At 41.9% G+C, this 19,596-nt stretch overlaps 1 protein-coding gene across 4 annotated transcripts in view; it reads right to left on the bottom strand.

Annotated features, from left to right (window-relative positions):
* The window catches only part of ERMP1 (endoplasmic reticulum metallopeptidase 1), a 72,160-nt gene extending 55,121 nt beyond the window's left edge, over nt 1-17,039 (bottom strand). For all 4 annotated transcript variants that reach the window (XR_008686241.2, XM_055428266.2, XM_055428268.2 and 1 more), the window contains exons 1-4: nt 16,631-17,039; nt 15,038-15,339; nt 12,500-12,627; nt 11,756-11,861 (exon numbers count right to left, since the gene is read on the bottom strand). Coding sequence is in view for 3 of the 4 variants with exons in the window: in XM_055428266.2 (XP_055284241.2) it covers nt 11,756-11,861; nt 12,500-12,627; nt 15,038-15,339; nt 16,631-16,962 (868 nt within the window). In the remaining variant the exon portion in view is untranslated. The remainder of the gene's footprint in view (nt 1-11,755; nt 11,862-12,499; nt 12,628-15,037; nt 15,340-16,630) is intronic.
* Between the last annotated feature and the right edge of the window lie 2,557 nt (nt 17,040-19,596).

The raw sequence follows: 19,596 nt of genomic DNA, 5'->3' as shown, positions 1-19,596 counted from the left end.
TTTGCAAACCATATATCTGATAAAGGGTTAATATGTAAAATATAAAGAATTCATACAGAGTAAGAGCAAAATAAAAAATCCCAAACAATCTGATTAAAAAATGGGCACAGGACTTGAATAGACACTTGTCTAACGATGCTAAACAGATGCCTAGTTCAGTTCAGTTGCTCAGTCGTGTCTGACTCTTTGCGACCCCATGAATCACAGCACGCCAGGCCTCCCTGTCCATCACCAACTCCCGGAGTTCACTCAAACTCATGTCCATCGAGTTGGTGATGCCATCCAGCCATCTCATTCTCTGTCGTCCCCGTCTCCTCCCACCCCCAAACCCTCCCAGCATCAGACTCTTTTCCAGTGAGTCAACTCGTCGCATGAGGTGGCCAAAGTATTGCAGTTTCAGCTTTAGCATCAGTCCTTCCAATGAACACCCAGGATTGATCCCCTTGAGAATGGACTGGTTGGATCTCCTTGCAGTCCAAGGGACTCTCAAGAATCTTCTCCAGCACCACAGTTCAAAAGCATCAATTCTTCGGCGCTCAGCTTTCTTCACAGTCCAACTCTAACATCCATACATGACCACTGGAAAAACCATAGCCTTGACTGGACGGACCTTTGTTGGAAAAGTAATGTCTCTGCTTTTTAATATGCTATCTAGGTTGGTCATAACCTTCCTTCCAAGGAGTAAGCGTCTTTTAATTTCATGGCTGAAATCAGCATCTGCAGTGATTTTGGAGCCCCAAAAATAAAGTCTGACACTCTTTCCACTGTTTCCCCATCTACTTCCCATGAAGTGATTGGACCAGATGCTATGATCTTCGTTTTCTGAATGTTGAGCTTCAAGCCAACCTTTTCACTCTCCTCTTTCATCAAGAGGCCTTTGAGTTCCTCTTCACTTTCTGCCATAAGGGTGGTGTTATCTGCACATCTGAGGTTATTGATATTTCTCCCAGCAATCTTGATCCCAGCTTATGCTTCCTCCAGCCCAGCGTTCCTCATGATGTACTCTGCATATAAGTTAAATAAGCAGGGTGACAATATACAGCCTTGACGTACTCCTTTTCCTATTTGGAACCAGTCTGTTGTTCCATGTCCAGTTCTAACTGTTGCTTCCTGACCTGCATACAGGTTTCTCAAGAGGCAGGTCAGGTGGTCTGGGATTCCCATCTCTTTCAGAATGTTCCACAGTTTATTGTGATCCACACAGTCAAAGGCTTTGGCATAGTCAATAAAGCAGAAATAGATGTTTTTCTGGAACTCTCTTGCTTTCTCCATGATCCAGCGGATGTTGGCAATTTGATCTCTGGTTCAAAAACCAGAGAAAAACCTTTTCTAAAACCAGCTTGAACATCTGGAAGTTCACAGTTCACATATTGCTGAAGCCTAGCCTGGAGAATTTTGAGCATGACTTTACTAGTGTGTGAGATGAGTGCAACTGTGCGGTAGTTTGAGCATTCTTTGGCATTGCCTTTCTTTGGGATTGGAATGAAAACTGACCTTTTCCAGTCCTGTGGCCATTGCTGAGTTTTCCAAATTTGCTGGCATATTGAGTGCAGCACTTTCACAGCATCATCTTTCAAGACTTGAAATAGCTCAACTGGAATTCCATCACATCCACTAGCTTTGTTCGTAGTGATGCTCTCTAAGGCCCACTTGACTTCATATTCCAAGATGTCTGGTTCCAGGTGAGTGATCACGCCATCGTGATTATCTTCATCGTGAAGATCTTTTTTGTACAGTTCTTCTGTGTATTCTTGCCACCTCTTCTTAATATCTTCTGCTTCTGTTAGGTCCATACCATTTCTGTCCTTTATCGAGCCCATCTTTGCATGAAATGTTCCCTTGATATCTCTAATGTTCTTGAAAAGATCTCTTGTTTTTCCTAGTCTGTTGTTTTCCTCTATTTCTTTGCATTGATCACTGAGGAAGGCTTTCTTATTTCTCCTTGTTATTCTTTGGAACTCTGCATTCAGATGCTTATATCTTTCCTTTTCTCCTTTGCTTTTGGCTTCTCTTCTTTTCTCAGCTATTTGTAAGGCCTCCTCAGACAGCCATTTTGCTTTTTTGCATTTCTTTTCCATGGCAATGGTCTTGGTCCCTGTCTCCTGTACAATGTCACGAACCTCTGTCCAGAGTTCATCAGGCACTCTATCTATCAGATCTAGTCCCTTAAATCTATTTCTTACTTCCACTGTATAATCATAAGGGATTTGATTTAGGTCATATCTGAATGGTCTAGTGGTTTTCCCTACTTTCTTCAATTTAAGTCTGAATTTGGCAATAAGGAGTTCATGATCTGAGCCACAGTCAGCTCCTGGTCTTGTTTTTGCTAACTGTATAGAGCTTCTCCATCTTTGGCTGCAAAGAAAATAATCAATCTGATTTTGGTGTTGACCATCTGGTGATGTCCATTTGTAGAGTCTTCTCTTGTGTTGTTGGAAGAGGGTGTTTGCTATGACTAGTGCATTCTCTTGGCAAAACTCTATTAGCCTTTGCCCTGCTTCTTTTCGTGCTCCAAGGCCAAATTTGCCTGTCACTCCAGGTGTTTCTTTACTTCCTACTTTTGCATTCCAGTCCCCTATAATGAAAAGGACATCTTTTTTGGGTGTTAATTCTAAAAGGTCTTGTAGGTCTTCATAGAACCATTCAACTTCGGCTTCTTCAGCATTAATGGTTGGGGCATAGAGTTGAATTACTGTAATATAGAATGGTTTGCCTTGGAAACGAACAGAAATCATTCTGTCATTTTTAAGATTGCATCCAAGTACTGCATTTCAGACTCCGTTTTTTTTTTTCAACAAACAGATGCCTAAGATGTACTTAAATGGTGCTCAACATCACTAATCATCAGGTATGTGCAGATCAAAATCACAGTGACCTATCACTTCATACCTGTCAGCACGCTGTTATCAAAAAGATAAGAAATAAGTGTTTGTAAGGATGTGGAGGAATGGGAATCCTTGTGCACTGCTGGTGGGAAAGTAGATTGGTGCTTCCATTAGGGAAAACCGTATAGAAGTTTCTCAAAAAGTTAAAAACTATATGATTCTACTTCTGGGCGTTTATCCAAAAAAAACACAAACTCAAAAAGATATCTGCACCCCCATATGCACTGGAGCATTATTTACAATAGCTAAGCCCAAAATCACTGTGGATGCTGATTGCAGCCATGAAATTAAAAGACGCTTACTCCTTGGAAGGAAAGTTATGACCAACCTAGATAGCATATTAAAAAGCAGAGACGTTACTTTGCCAACAAAGGTCCATCTAGTCAAGGCTATGGTTTTTCCCGTGGTCATGTATGGATGTGAGAGTTGGACTGTGAAGAAAGCTGATCGCCGAAGAATCGATGCTTTTGAACTGTGGTGCTGGAGAAGACTCTTGAGAGTTCCTTGTACCACAAGGAGATCCAACCAGTCCATTCTAAGGGAGATCGATCCTGGGTGTTAATTGGAAGGACTGATGCTAAAGCTGAAACTGCAATACTTTGGCCACCTCATGCAACGAGTTGACTCACTGGAAAAGACTCTGATGCTGGGAGGGATTGGGGGTGGGAGGAGACAGGGACGACAGAGAATGAGATGGCTGGATGGCATCACCGACTCTGTGGACATGGGTTTGAGTGAACTTTGGGAGTTGGTGATGGACAGGGAGGCCTGGCGTGCTGTGATTCATGGGGTTGCAAAGGGTCGGACATGACTGAGCGACTGAACTGAACTGAAGACGTGGAAACAACCTGCGTCCATCAACAGACGCATGGGTAAGGAAAATGTGTGTGTGTGTTTACACACACACACACACATTATCATGTAGTTGCAAATTTTTTTCTTCCACACACACACTGCAATATCATTCAGCCCATCCTAAATGAAGTAAGTCAGAAAAAGAAAGACAAACACCATTTGATCTCACATGGAATCCTGACCCCTCCCCTGAGAAAAGGACTTCACAGATACAGAGAACAGACTGTGGTTGCCAAAACGGGGGGAGGGGAATGGAGGAAATGGGTGAAAGTGGTCAAAAGGTACAAACTTCAGTCATAAAATAAGTAAGTTGCGGGGACATAATGTGTGTACAGCATGGGGACTAAATTTAATAATACTGTATTGCATACGTGAAAGTTGCTAAGAGACTTGTGGACACAGCAGGGGAAGGAGAGAATAGGATAAAGGGAGAGAGTAGCACTTACATATACACTACCACACGGAAAACAGCTAGTGGGAGGCTGCTGTGTAACATGGAAGCTTAGCTCGGTGCTGTGTAATGACAGAGGGGGGGTGGGGGATGGGAAGTAGGCTGAACATGGAGGGGGTATATGTATACTTATAGTTGATTCATGTTGTTGTATAGCAGAAACTAACACAACACTGTCAAGCAATTATCTTCCAATTAAATTTTTTTTAAATTTTAACAAAGTTGCTAAGAAAACAGATCTTAAACCTCCTCAATGTAAGAAAAAATATCTGTATCTGTATGGTTCAGTTCAGTTCAGTTCAGTCGCTCAGTCGTGTCCGACTCTCCGCGACCCCATGAATCACAGCATGCCAGGCCTCCCTGTCCATCACCAACTCCCGGAGTTCACTCAAACTCATGTCCACAGAGTCGGTGATGCCATCCAGCCATCTCATTGTCGTCCCCTTCTCCTCCCGCCCCCAACCTTTCCCAGCATCAGAGTCTTTTCTAGTGAGTCAACCGTCGCATGAGGTGGCCAAAGTATTGCAGTTTCAGCTTTAGCATCAGTCCTTCCAAAGAACACCCAGGATTGATCTCCTTTAGAATGGACTGGTTGGATCTCCTTGCAGTCCAAGAGACTCTCAAGAGTCTTCTCCAACACCACAGTTCAAAAGCATCAATTCTTCAGCGCTCAGCTTTCTTCACAGTCCAACTCTCACATCCATACATGACCACGGGAAAAACCATAGCCTTGACTAGACGGAACTTGGTTGGAGAAGTAATGTCTCTGCTTTTTAATATACTATCAAGGTTGGTCATAACTTTCCTTCCAAGGAGTAAGCGTCTTTTAATTTCATGGCTGCAATCAGCATCTGCAGTGTTTTTGGATGGTAATGGATGTTAACTAGACTTACTGATGATCATTTTGCAACACATACAAATACTGGTCACTATGTTGCACACCTGAAAGTTGAAAAATCTTATATTCCTGAAATAAGCTCAACCTGGTTGGAAACATTCTTTTTTGTATATACACATATACATATAAATACACATATTGACACATGGCTGGATTCAGTTTGCTAATTTTTTTTTTTAGGATTTTTGCATCTCAGCATGGCATTTATTTACCAAAACTATCTACTAAAGCTGAGACTACACACACCTTATGACTCAGTAGTTTCACTAAGAAATGTGCATACACAAACATGTATACTAAAGACATTCATTAAGAATGTTCGTAAGACCACTCATAAAAGCCAAAGCCTAGAAACAACCTAACATCACTAGTAGAATGGATATCCTTGTCAATGGAGTATTATTTGGCAATGGAAAAGAATGAACTAAATGTAACACAGATAAATCTTACAAACATAATACTGAGGAGAAAAAAAAGACACACACAAAAGAAACACTATGTATGAGTCAATTTAAAGTTCAAACACAAGCAAGATTAAATCTACCAAGATGCAAGTTAAAATAGGGTGATCCTGGGGAAGGAATGACTGAGAAGGAACCACAGCAGAGGCTTCTGGAAGCAACCAAAATACTCTCAATCTTGATCTGGGTTCTAGTTACATTACTTACTCAGTCCATAAAAATTCATTAAGCTGAACATTCAGAGCTGTGCACTTTTCTTAGCTTAGAATAAAAGATGAGATAGGGACTTTCCTAATGGTCCAGTGGTTAAGAATCCACCTTCCAATTCAGGGGACTCAGATTCAATCCCTGGTCAGGGAACTAAGATCCCACATGCCACGGAGCATCTAAGCCCACGCACAATAACAGAAGATCCCGTTTGCCACAACTGAGACCCAACACAGCCAATCAACCAGTCAGTGATGAAAGAGACACCTAAAGATAAAAGTTTAAGTTCATTTTATGCACTGTACCATAATAAACTTTGAGAAAACCATAAGATCCCTCAATAGGAAAAGGTTTTGAGTAGCTGCTACCTGGCCTTTGACCCTCTACAGACGCCATGGCTGTGCAGCAGTGCTCCAGCCCTACCCCAGGCTCTCACTGATTGTCCATGGAGGCCTGCAGGTCACAGACAGGTTCAGTGATGGTGTAAAAGGGAAAACTGGAGAGACTGGGGTGGGAAGGCAGATGAGCTCCAGGCTAAGATAGTTTCTGTGATATAAAAAAGGCAAAGGGAGCTCTTACACAAGAAATTACAGACTTGAGGTTTTTACCAAGTGGTTATTCGTCCTAAAAGGTACACACCAATACTAGCCCAATTTTACAGACGAGGGACTGGAGTAGTTGTGTGACTTGTCCAAGGTTGCAATGCTACAGCTGAGATTTGAACTTGGATCAGCAGACTATAGAACCTGTGCTCTTTACCACCACCTACCCTGCCTCCCCCAGAAAGCTCTTATCTTAATTATCTCAAAGAGAAATATTTTCACCTTATAGTCTTTCTCCTACCATCATCTAAATCCCATGATGCTCCCAGTTTCTTGTGCATTAATTTCTTCTTAAAGAATGAGCCCCATCTTTCTTAAAGCAAAAGTTATACACATGTGTGATACTAAGGGAAGGCAGATCTCAGTGTCAACAAACTCACCATTAATATAAACAGTCTCTTATGCATGGACATGAACGGTGTTTTCAATCTTTCATTCTTATAAAAAATGAAAAAAATCAAAAAAACTATGCAGGACTTAGATCTATACATCGATGTGAAACTATTTCTACAGAATAAATTCCTACAAGGGGACCTGCTAGAAGAAGGATCTGCACATTTTTTAAAGTGATATATATGGCCAAACTGCCCCAAAACTGCACCAATCTATATTTCTAGCAATAGTGTATAAAAATGCCTATTCCTCTCTATTCATCAGAATTGGGCATTATCATTCTACTTACCTTTTGCAAAACTAATTATTAAAAAGTTCTTACTGTTGTTTGAATGTACATTTCTTCTAAAATAAAACTTAGTTTAACAGTTTCTCAAAAAGTTAGAACATAAACTTGTCATATAACCCAGTAATTCCATTCCTCGGAATCCACTCAAAAGAAATAAAAATACATGTCCATACAGAGAACTACACACAGATGCTCACAGCAGCATTATTCATAATGGCATAAAAAGTGGAAACAATCCAAATGCCCATCAACTGATGAGTGGATCAATGAAATGCAGGACATTCCTACATGGAATATAATGTAGCCATAAAAAAGAATGAAGTACTTAGGAATGTCCTTGTGGTCCAGAGGTCAGGACCCCACGTTTTCGTTGCCAAAGGTGCAGGTTCAATCCCTGGTTGGGGAACTAAGATCCCTGCAAGCCGTGTGGTGTGGCCAAAAAGTAACAGTAATAATTTTTAAAAGAGGAAGAAGTACTAATACACACTACAGCATGCATGAACATCAAAGAGTGCTGTAAGAAGTGAAAGAAGCCAGACCACTCATGAGTATGGGGTTTCTCTTTGGGGTTGTCACCCCAAAGGGTGGGAGATGAAAAGATTCTGAAATTGATTGTAGTGATGACTGTACAACTCTGTGAATATACCTAAAAACTACTGGGGACTTCCCTGGTGGTCCAGTGGTAAAGATTTCACCTTCCAATGCAGGGGGTGCAGGTTGATCCCTGGTCAGGGTGCTAAGATCCCACATACCTCACAGACAAAAAATTAAACATAAAACAGAAGCCACATCGTAACAAATTCAATAAAGACTTGTTCAAGTCAAATTCAAGATTACATATAGTATATATTATATATAGAGATAGATAGACAGATGAATAGAAAAAAAAATCCCAGAAGGATAGAGACTAAACTATAGCAATAGTTTGCTCTGAGTTGTAAGATTACAGGGTCGTGGATATTTTTCACAAGAGAAAAAAAAAGATTTCACTAACCCCGTTGTTTATAGGCTTTCTTATTCTCAAGGTTGGTAGCATATAATTTCTTTACAAGGAACATGTATTACTGGTTCAATCACTTTAAAATTTTAAACAATGAATTTTATAACACCTTCAAAACTATTAAATTAAGCCTTGACTCATGATATATATCATCAGTCTAATAAATTATGCCATTCTTTCATGCATTCTGGCCCTTTTAAGTAGTCGTGATTATTCTAGTCACTAAAAACTCCCCAAATGAGTGTCTCTCTGAAGTGACAACAGGACACTAGAGAGTACAAACTGTCTTAACTGAAACATTCCCAGGCAGGACAAACACTACTGTTCAGGATAAAAGCGCCTGCTGCAGAAGCTGAGGACGGAGTGGTCTGGCAGTGTTCCCCAGGACTCCAGACCCAGGAGGCCTCCTCCTGCCTCTTCAGACACGGAAGCAACACTAACTAGCTTTCTGAAAGCAATGCCCATGAGAAAGCTAGTGTTTTGTAGCAAGAACATTTGGAAGTGAGCGATATACTGAGAAAGGGATTAGACCATCAGAAAATGCCCAGAAAGCTTTGGGGTATAGCATTTAGTCACAAGAATAAACTACCAAAATCTAGAGGGAAAACAGTATACAAAGACTCAAAGAAAAGGGAAAAACATTCTTTACAAATCTTTTGTAGAACGCCCCTTCACAAAGAAAATTAATTGTGAAATATAGGAATTTTATTCTAGAGTAAGCAAAACACTGTAAACTGTATATATATTGCTCCTCTGTCCATTGGATTTTCAGCAAGAATACTGGACTGGGTACCATTTCCTATTACAGGGAATCCTCCCAACCCAGGGATTGAACCCATGTCTCCTGAGTGTCCTGAACTGTAGGTAGATTCTTTATCCACTAAGCCATATATACTGCTAACTAGTAACAAGTCTGTGTTTGTTTTATTATTAATCATGTGCTGTGCTTAGTCACTCAGTTGTATCCAACTCTCCACAACCCCATGGGCTATATCCCACTAGGCTCCTCTGTCCATGGGGATTCTCCAGGCAAGAATACTGGAGTGGGTTGCCATGCCCTTCTTCAAGGGATCTTCCCAACCCAGGGATCAAACCCAGGTCTCTCACATTGCAGGTGAATTCTTTATAATCTGAATCACCAGGGAAGCCCAAGGATGCTGGAGTGGGTGAGTGAGTGAGTGAAGTCACTCAGTCGTGTCCAACTCTTTGTGACCCCATGGACTGTAGCCTACCAGGCCTCTCCCTCCATGGGATTTCCCAGGCAAGAATATTGAAGTGGGTAGCCTATCCCTTCTCCAGGAAAACTTCCCAACCCAGGATTTCCTACATAGCAAGCGGATTCTTTACCAGCTGCGCTACCAGGGAAGCCCATATGAAATGCAAAAATGTAAACAGTACAGAAAACTATAAAGAGTATAAGTAAAACTGCAATGGCAATTCTGGTTTTAAGTTTATGAAGCAATGGAGAATTCAAAATGGCTTTTCACAGTCTGCCCCATCCTCCCCTCTAGTCACTCACACCACAGCTCCATCAGCAATGCCCACCACCCATTGGTGACCATTATTAACATAATAATGCCAATATATCTAAAATGTAAACTGTAGAATTCTTGAGCTTCATTGCCTGTATTTAGTAAAAAGAGCATGAACTATAAATTAAACCGGTAAAGTGAGTACTCAATAAATGTAAAGAAATAAATGATGTGTGTCTTGCCCTCGCTAACCCTAGGTTAATGTGTTTCTTTTTTTTTTAATTGTTGAACACAATTTTTAAAGGTTACTGCATCTAAGTTACTGGAAAGTATGGGCAATATTCCCCATGTTGTACAAAGCATCCCTGAGCCTGTCCTACACTCAACAGGCCTCACCTCTGTAGTGCCCCTCCCCCACCACTGGTAACTGCTAGTTTTGTTCTGTGAGTCTGCTCCTTTTTTGTTATATTCACTAGTTTGTTGTATTTTTTAGATTTCACATATAAGTGATATCATACAGTATCTGCCTTTGTCTTATTTCACTTTGCATAATATCCTCCAAGTCCATCCACATTGCTGCAAATGGCAAAATTTCATTCTTCTGTATGGCCCAACAGTATTTCACTGTTACACACACACACACACTCTTATCCATTCATCTGTTGATGACACAGGTTGCTTTATTTCACTGTTACACACACACACACACTCTTATCCATTCATCTGTTGATGACACAGGTTGCTTCCATATCTTGGCAATTGTAAATAATGCTGCTAGAAACACTGCATTGAATGTATGTTTGAATTAATGGGGGTTTTGGGGGGGTTTTTTTGGATATATACCCAGGAGTTAGGTAAATGTGTTTTAACTTCTCTGGATTATATGTATGAAAGATATATTAATATATACACACAGAATATGTATGCATGCATTAATACATATGGACAGAAAAAATTCAGGAAAAGCAAAGGCTAAACCTTAAAATTGGTTCTTCTCTGGGTTACAGAAGTTCAGGGTCAGGCTCCTGTGATAACAAATGAAAAAGAATGTGTGTGGCACTTCCCTGGTGGCACAGTAGATAAGAATCCACCTGCCAATACAGGGGACACGGCTTTGATCCTTGGTGTGGGAAGATTTCACATGCCGTGGTGCAACTAAGCCCATGAGCCACAACTGCGCAGCCTGCATGCTGCAACTACTAAAACCCATTCGCCTAGGGCCTGTGCTCTGCAGTGAGAAGCCAAAACAATGAGAAGCCCGTGCACAGCAATGAAGAGTAGCCCCTGCTCGCCTGCATGCATCAATGAAGGCCCACCACAGCCAAAAATAAATAAAGCATGGATATGAAGGTACTTATAGTATACTTCCAGGAGAGAAAATATAAAAAGACACACTCCTGCTCATGTGTGGTCCAGATATTTTCAGAGAAAAGAAAGACACAGTGTCCTCTCTGCTTACAGAGTGTTCTCCTGCTGCTTTTTGATCTGGTGGTTATTATATCAAGTGTTTCTCCTATCCTGACCAATATCCAAGAATTAGAGGGAAATGGATAATAGTGAGTCATCCACTTACCACTCCCCAGATATTACATACCAGCTTCTTCTCACTATTCAGACGAAGAATAAGCAGAAAGCTATGAGTTGAAAAGAAGGGAGAACCCTGCTTCTGACCACGTAACTTTGAGATCCTCAAAGGTTTAACTGAAGTTAAAATATACATTGGAGTGGAAAAAATCTAAAATAAGTTGGATGGAGAATATTAAAATGTGTACTGTTTAGGTTATGAAGACACACTTAGCATATCTTTATAACTCAAATAACACCATGTCTGTGAAAGGTGCTAAAAATATTTAAAAAGTTCCCTTATCACCTCACTCACTTCCCCTAGCCCACCTCATGCCTAAAGACACTGTTCATTATTAAGTTTCTAACAAATGCAACATCTCTGGCTAAAATGCATTACACACATTTCTAACAGAGCAGAAAAATAATAGCATGAAACTACCAACAGCAGATTTCAGTATCTCCTAACTAAACAAATCTGAGCTCTGAACTCTAATATGATTTACTGGATTTTTATGACATTAAATGTTATTTTGTTGAAAACTTTAACAAGACAAGCTAAAACTATCTCATGCTTTAAAAAGAATGTTCATTTCATGAGATTATTTACATTCAGAAAGTTTCCACTTTTATAAAAACAAAAACTGCATTACAATATACAATGCACAGCCTCACGTACCTGTTTGGAATACAAGTTCTTTCCCTCCTACACCTGCTGCCTCCAAGTTAATAAACGCACGGATCAAGCTGGCCCAGGGGTGCTGGGTAATAAAACCATGACTGGCCTGAATGAGAAGAAAACAAATATTGGTTAAACAATCTAATATTACTGACGTCTTTATTTTGTTTTTTTAAAAGATATAACGTCTATGCTGATGAGGCAGAGAAAAAGAAAAAAAATGGAACTATCATTTTTTTCAAAGGCAGGATCTAAAAACATCCTCAGTTTCTCTCCCTCTGCCTAACGGCAGGCCGTGTGCAAGTTTACTCAGTGGGAAGTCACTCATCACAGAAGGCGGCCTCATTTCCATGAGTGAAGCCAAATAGCATCTTTAGTAAGTGTGAGCCTGTGCAAAAGAAAACGCAAAACAAAAGAAGGCACTATTCCTATGGTTGGGCACTCATGACGTGTGCCTGCCTCAAAGCATCTCTGAAACTGGAGAAAACCTGAGGCAAATAATTATGCCATCAGAGAGCCCTTTAATGAATTAAACACTGACAAGATGATCTGTCCCAAGTTGAGTTTTCAAAATTACACGTGCATACATAAGTGGCCATCGATTTTTTTTAAAGTACTGCCTAGTACAGTATTTCTTTTGCATGTCATTTTATACTACTCCATCAAAACCCATGTGTTAGCTATTATTATTCTTCTTATTGTCACTATTGCTCAAGCCGAGACTTTAAAATAGTGAAAGCTCACTTGCAAGACGTTCTCCTCAGCACCATTAAAGAGAAATATGACTGCATGATATAAGGCTTCTGAAGATGTTGACAAGACACGAAGGACTTCCAGCATCACTGAACAGCTAACTGCATCATCGCTGGCACCTTTAAATCAGAAAAACAGATTTGCTTCTCAGATTTTAAAACCTTTACAGCACAAACCATCATGGCAAGAAATGGAGTTTTCCCACCAAGGCAGCATCACAACAGCTGCAGTGGCACAGCTCTGCCATCATCAGGTAATAACTGCACCCACCAGCAGTGACCTCCAGGAGGACAGGGATCTTCGGTCTGCTCGCCGACTTACTCTCAGTAACTCCAACTGTGCCTGGTCCCACAGCAGTTGCTCAATTAGTATTTGTTAACTAATCAACTAGAGGGTACCTAAAGCAATAATGAAAACTGGCATTCTCATCACCAAAAGCAACTTAATTTATCCTTATTCCACACCCTCTGTAGGATCTTCACTTCTGGTTTCCTATGTCTTCTCCAACTGCCACCCACTCCTTTCCTGCTAGTTTTTCTGCCAAAATCATGAAAGCTGCAGATTACTCCACATTTAGAGGGATCAATTTGCTATTGTGTAGCATTATTTTAAAAGTTTCTCCAAGGGGATCGTGTGATGGAAAAATATAAAGAAGACACCTAATAAGCAACAGGAAAGGGGGTTAATGACCAAAGTATTAATAATATCCCTGGTCTAAGAACTGATAAAACAGAGGACCTTATCAAATCACTTAACCTCTTGATTCAGAAACTTTAAGATATTAATTAAAGGTGACTATACAGGTGACTTTTGTACTTAGACACCTTTAAAAGTACCATAAGAGGTAATTAAAGGAACTAACTGGATATTAGCTGATATTGTTAGCATGCTCAGTCATGTCTGGCTCTGTGTGACCCCATGGACTGTAACCCTGCCAGGCTCCTCTGTCCATGGGATTTTCCAGGCAACACTATGGGAGTTGGTTGCCATTTCCTACTCCAATTTGCTGGTATTAAGGAATTACTACTAAGTTTTTCAGTGAGATAATTCATGGTATTATGAGCATATCAGAAAAAGAATTCTTATCTTTCAATGATACAGCCCAAAATATCTACAGAGGAACTGATACACCTGAGATCTGCTTCAAAATAGTCAAGGGGAGGGGGTGAGGGGAGTACAGAAAAACAAGATTGAACTGTTGAAGCTGGGTGACAGACACTCAGGTTCATTAAACTATTCTTTTTGTATACACTTGAAATTTTCCATAATGAAAAGTTTAAATAATCAAACTAAATAGGCACAGTAATAACCCAGGAAACAGCATTCCTGCGTTTACATGCTGGGAGGCAAGGTGCTACAGAGATTAGTGTAGGTTTGGGAGTAAGAGAGACTTGGATGTAAATTCTAGCTCTGCCCCTTTTCTCCTTCCTGGACTGGAGGGCAAATTAATGACAACCACTCAGAGATGTGCTGTGAGGATGACAGCGTAATGCAGAGTGTCCAGTATGTGTGTGGCAGGCGTTCAGTGTCAGTTTCCCCTTCTTTTCTCTGCACATTGATGGACTGCTTTGCAGCCAGCTAAAGTGTTCGTTTTGCTGCTATTAAATTCAAGACCTCATTCCTGCTTGAGAAGAAACTACCTGTTAGCTCCACTGGTCTTAGTAGTGATTACTGGACTGTAATTTAATCAAAGTGAAACAAACTAATAATTACCTCATTACTATCGAGCAGGAAGTACATGTAGTTATCAATAAAAAGAGCCATCTTTCAAGAACCAAATGAAATAAATGATCTTTTAACTTTGAGACTGTGTGTGTGTGTGAACCAGATGCCATCTCACTGTAAAATGCTCTTTTTCCCTATGTACATTCCCTAGCAACTGAAAACCTTTTTCTGAGGAATCATACTTTAAAAAATTGAAGTTGAATTTAGGAGATATTCATTCAACAAATATTTATTGTTTCAGGCCCTGTCCTAAACATCAAGTACTCTATTTTAATAAACTATTTTCAGGGCAAGATTTATGGATTAATAATTAATGTGCTCTAACAGTCTGGCATCCCCAATGGATCAAAATTTTCACTTAACAGGTCGAAAGAAACTGCTGGGAGAATGAGTCTCCAATTACACGTCCCACGAAGACCAAGACTGTTCCTTTATCCCATATCCCCAGAGCCTAGCACAACACCTGGCTGAGTAAACACTTGAAGGGGCAGAACCTAACTCCAGGACTCAAGAACACACACTGGTAACGCTGATAAGGCTATTTCAGTCTGGTAGAAACACTCAATGCCCTGTAGCTGGGCTGCTGGCACTAATGTTTAAAAATTAAGTAAATAAAGCACCTGAGAGAATACTAAAAGGTAGAATCATAAACAAAATGATACTATTCTAATTATCCTGCCTTCCACCACAATGAAAAAAGGGTTTGTTTCAGAAAATGGTGTCCCACAATTACTCAAGCAGTTTGGAGTTAACAAACTTTCAGGGCTATGAGGACCTCAAAATGACCAAAAAACAGGCACATACCTGGTGAGTCTGCCACTGAGTCAAAATGACAGTTAGCCAGGACAGCATGCTGGGCTCCATCTCTGGGTTCCAGCTTTACCACAACATTGGTAATGTTGTCATAGTAGCTTGTAAACCCTCCCAAGAAGTCAATGCTAAAGGAGCCTGTGGGCCGTTGTACATCTACTGAAATCTTGTGAAGGCTGTTGCTTTGAACTTCAATCAGTTTAATCTGTTCCAAAAGGTAACGTACTGTCAGAATTTCATTTTCTGGACTTCCTGTAGTCCTGGGGCCAATGGATGTTATATGTTCAAGATAATCCCTGGAAGCAACGAAAAGAAGCATGATGACAGGGCATGCTGGCTTAAAACTAACACTTTAGAGCAACTTCCCCTACACACTCCCCCTCCCCAAAAGACAAGTTACTTGACATAAACAAGTTCTTCTCACACAAAATAGGCTGCCTTTAGTATTTCAGGTAACATGTGAAAATCACTGGCCAAGTGCCATCATTTTTTTTGCCTTCCATGAATTCATCCCTTCAGTTTTCTCCACCCACACCACGCCCAACACCCATACAGAATCAATACAAGGACCAGGGAGTTTATTCAAAATGCGTAACTGCTGATGGCTAGATGGGACAGCATGCAACTTTATTTTGTCATACTCTGGAGGGTTACTGACTCTGGGTTACTGACTCTAAGCAGCAGAAACCAATGAGCAAAGACAATTTAGTCAAGAGGTTAAATAAGCAAAGAAAAACTTTTGATTTTGAAGAATGGACTCAGCCCTCCCAGTGTGCACACAGGGCCTAGTAACTTCAATTCAGGCTAAACCAACCTACCCCTAAAACAAACAAAAAATTTTTTTGTCTTTTCACTGCATTCCAAATGGGCAAAAAAGGGGGCGGAGGTGTGTTTCAGGAAGCCTTTAAACAAATAAGATTCCAGTGCTTTGTACTTAAAAGTTTTTTGAAACACAGTAGTTGTTGAAAACTCTGCAAGCATATGATTTTATGAATTTTGGTTTTTACACGTAGGTTTTTACAAAACCTCTGACAATTCACGTTTTCTGGCATACTTAAAAGAAACCAATGAACAAACAAACCTGACACACCAAGGACAAGCTCCAGGAATGTCAGAACTTCTGAAACTGTAAAATTGTGAATGTGCAGTGTTCCAGAGAAAGCCTCCATAGTGCTCAGATTTGAGACCTGTACCCTCAAAAACTTAGATCACTACATTATTCCCTTCCGAACTCTCCCCGAAAACCTGAGTTCACAAATTTCACAGCTTTTCGTTTGTATAGCAGGAAGGCGAGTTAAAAGTGTGTTGCTCTGAGAGATGGGGGACAACTAACAACCAGAAAGTGGGTGGAAAAGCCGACGTAATTGCCCTGACCACCAGCAACACGAGCTTAAAGAGGGGACGATGCGAGCCCCGCGTCCCTTAAATTGTACCTCTAGAAGGGGGACGCGCGAGGCCACCCTCACTCCACCCCACGTGCAGCCGGGCTGGGCCGGCGAGCCCGGGCGGCCCCGCGGGGGCAGTTACACTCAGCTGAGGTGCCCCGGGCTGAAAAGGAAAGCATCGGCCTGGTGAGAGGGGCAGTACCTGGCTTGGTGCGCGTCGAACTCTCCCTGGTGGCCAACAGCGGCCCCGCGTAGCACGAGTCGCTGCAGCGAGAGCTGCACGAGCGCCCGCAGGGCGAGCAGGTAGAGCGCCAGCCCCAGCGCGGCGCGCGCCTCGGACAGTGCGGTCCCCGCGCCGCCGCCGCTCCCCTCCCCGCTCCGCTTCCGCGTCCTTGCGCCGCCGCCGCACGCGTCCGCCAGGGGCTCCTGCGCCAGGGCTTCCCTCTGCGGCTGCTGCGCGGCCGCCGGGCCACCCCGGCGCTCCCCTCCGGTGCGGTGCCGCCTCACGGCCCCCGACTCCGAAGCCCACTCCATGGCCACGAGAATCTGCAGCCAGTCCAACCGCCCCGGCCCGCGACAGCTCTGGGAGCCGCCGCGGCGGCCGCAGCGCCTCCTAGTGAGCGGACGGAAACTGCAGAGGGCCAAACTTCTTCTGATTGGCCGGTCCCGCGGCGCCGCGTCTCAGGTTCTTCGGGCAGATTGCATGCGGCTCAGCGGCAGCGCCCACAGCCGACTGGGTGTGCCTTCTTAGGCAGGGCTTCCCTGCCTGGTATTGGGACGCAGATTAATAAATAGAAAGATAACCATAAACTTGGAAACATGAGAAAAGAGACTGCTTTTAAAAGACCGCACGAGGGTCATCATTTATGCATCATGAAGGCAATGGCCCAGCTTGCCAGGGAGCATTAGAAAGGCTGTGAAAAATAGTAGGCTCCTGGCTCCTCAGACTAGAAATAGGACTGCACAGAGGAGGCCTAGCCTCGTTCTTCCACCTACTATGATCTAATCACAGATCATCATAACCATGTGAGGTAGCCACTGTCTCCATTTAACAGACTAAGAAAAACCATAGCTGTTATTTCTTGAATACCTGCCATGAGCCAAGCATTGTGTTAAGTGCTTTAATACACTATCTCATTTGGTTCTCACAAGAATCCTGAAAAGAAAGTATTTTTATTCCCACTTAATAGCTGAAGAACTTACAGGTATCAGATGAAGGACTTAAATCTAATTTAGTGGGCTCCCAAAACAGCCTATTGCTTATGGCACGCTGGAAAGGAAGGTTTAGAAAAGATATTCCTCCCTCCATGTTGCCCTGTGGCGGGGATGAGCCTTGGTTTTAGAATAGATCCTAGTGAGCATCTAGTCTTCTTCCTTCATGCTGCTGCAAGGAGCCTGTCTGCTTCAAAGCTCCACATCTCCAGCATGGAGTTGCTGCAGTACCCTAGAGACCAACTGGGAAGTTGCACTATCCGACTGGTCTGCTCCTGCCTACTGCTTAGGCCCACTTGAGACCAGGGCACTCCTTATTCCCAATTCTCCAGCCACACTGACCTTTCAAAGTCCTTCCTGCTCACCATCTTTCCTTCCGCAAGAGGATCTTCTCACATGCTGAGTTGTCAAGAATGTTCTTCCCTCCCCTCATTGCCTAGTTTTAACTCCTGTTCATCCTTCAAGTCTTAGCTTACGTGGAACTTCCTCAAGCAAGAACCTCCTAATCAAATGAATCCATTTTCCCCTAATTGTAAGATCTCACATCTCAGATCATGAACTCCTTATTGCCAAATTCAGACTTAAATTGAAATAAGTGGGGAAAACCACTAGACCATTCAGGTATGACCTAAATCAAATCCCTTATGATTATACAGTGGAAGTGAGAAACAGATTTAAGGGACTAGATCTATAGAGTGCCTGATGAACTTATGGATGGAGATTTGTGACATTGTACAGGAGACAGGGATCAAGAAAGACCATCACCAAGAAAAAGAAATGCAAAAAGGCAAAATGGTTGTCTGAGGAAGCCTTACAAATATCTGTGAAAAAAAGAGAAGCGAAAAGGAAAGATATAAGCATCTGAATGCAGAGTTCCAAAGAATAGAAAGGAGAGATAAGAAAACCTTCCTCAGCGATCAATGCAAAGAAATAGAGGAAAACAATAGAATGGGAAAGACTAGAGATCTCTTCAAGAAACTTAGAGATACCAAGGGAGCATTTCATGCAAAGATGGGCTCGATAAAGGACAGAAATGGTATGGACCTACCAGAAGCAGAAGATATTACGAACAGGTGGTAAGAATACACAGAAGAACTATACAAAAAAGATCTTCATGACCCAGATAATGACGATGGTGTGATCACTCACCTAGAGCCAGACATCCTGGAATGTGAAATCAAGTGGGCCTTACAAAGCATCACTATGAACAAAGCTAGTGGAGGTGATGGAATTCCAGTTGAGCTCTTTCAAATCCTAAATGATGATGCTGTGAAAGTGCTGTACTCAATATGTCAGCAAATTTGGAAAACTCAGCAGTGGCCACAGGACCAGAAAAGGTCATTCCAATCCCAAAGAAAGGGAATGCCAAAGAATGCTCAAACTACCGCACAATTACACTCATCTCACACGCTAGTAAAGTCATGCTCAAAATTCTCCAAGCCAGGCTTCAGCAATATGTGAACCATGAACTTCCAGATGTTCAAGCTGGTTTTAGAAAAGGCAGAGGAACCAGAGATCAAATTGCCAACATCTGCTGGATCATTGAAAATGCAAGAGAGTTCCAGAAAAACATCTGCTTTATTGACTATGCCAAAGCCTTTGACTGTGTGGATCACAATAAACTTTTGAAAATTCTGAAAGAGATGGAAATTCCAGACCACCTGACCTGCCTCTTGAGAAACCTGTATGCACGTCAGGATGCAACAGTTAGAATTGGACATGGAACAACAGACTGGTTCCAAATAGGAAAAGGAATACGTCAAGGTTGTATATTGTCACCCTGCTTATTTAATTTCTATCCAGAGTACATCATGAGAAACGCCGGGCTGGAAGAAGCACAAGCTGAAATCAAGATTGCCGGGAGAAATATCAATAACCTCAGATATGCAGATAACACCACCCTTATGGCAGAAAGTGAAGAACTAAAGAGCATCTTGATGAAAGTGAAAGAAGAGA

This window comes from Moschus berezovskii, chromosome 7 (assembly GCF_049115385.1).
Source record: "Moschus berezovskii isolate FMDL1 chromosome 7, NW_MosBer_1.0, whole genome shotgun sequence".
NCBI classification, from domain to species: domain Eukaryota; kingdom Metazoa; phylum Chordata; class Mammalia; order Artiodactyla; family Moschidae; genus Moschus; species Moschus berezovskii.
This window is presented reverse-complemented; position numbering and strand designations above follow the sequence as displayed.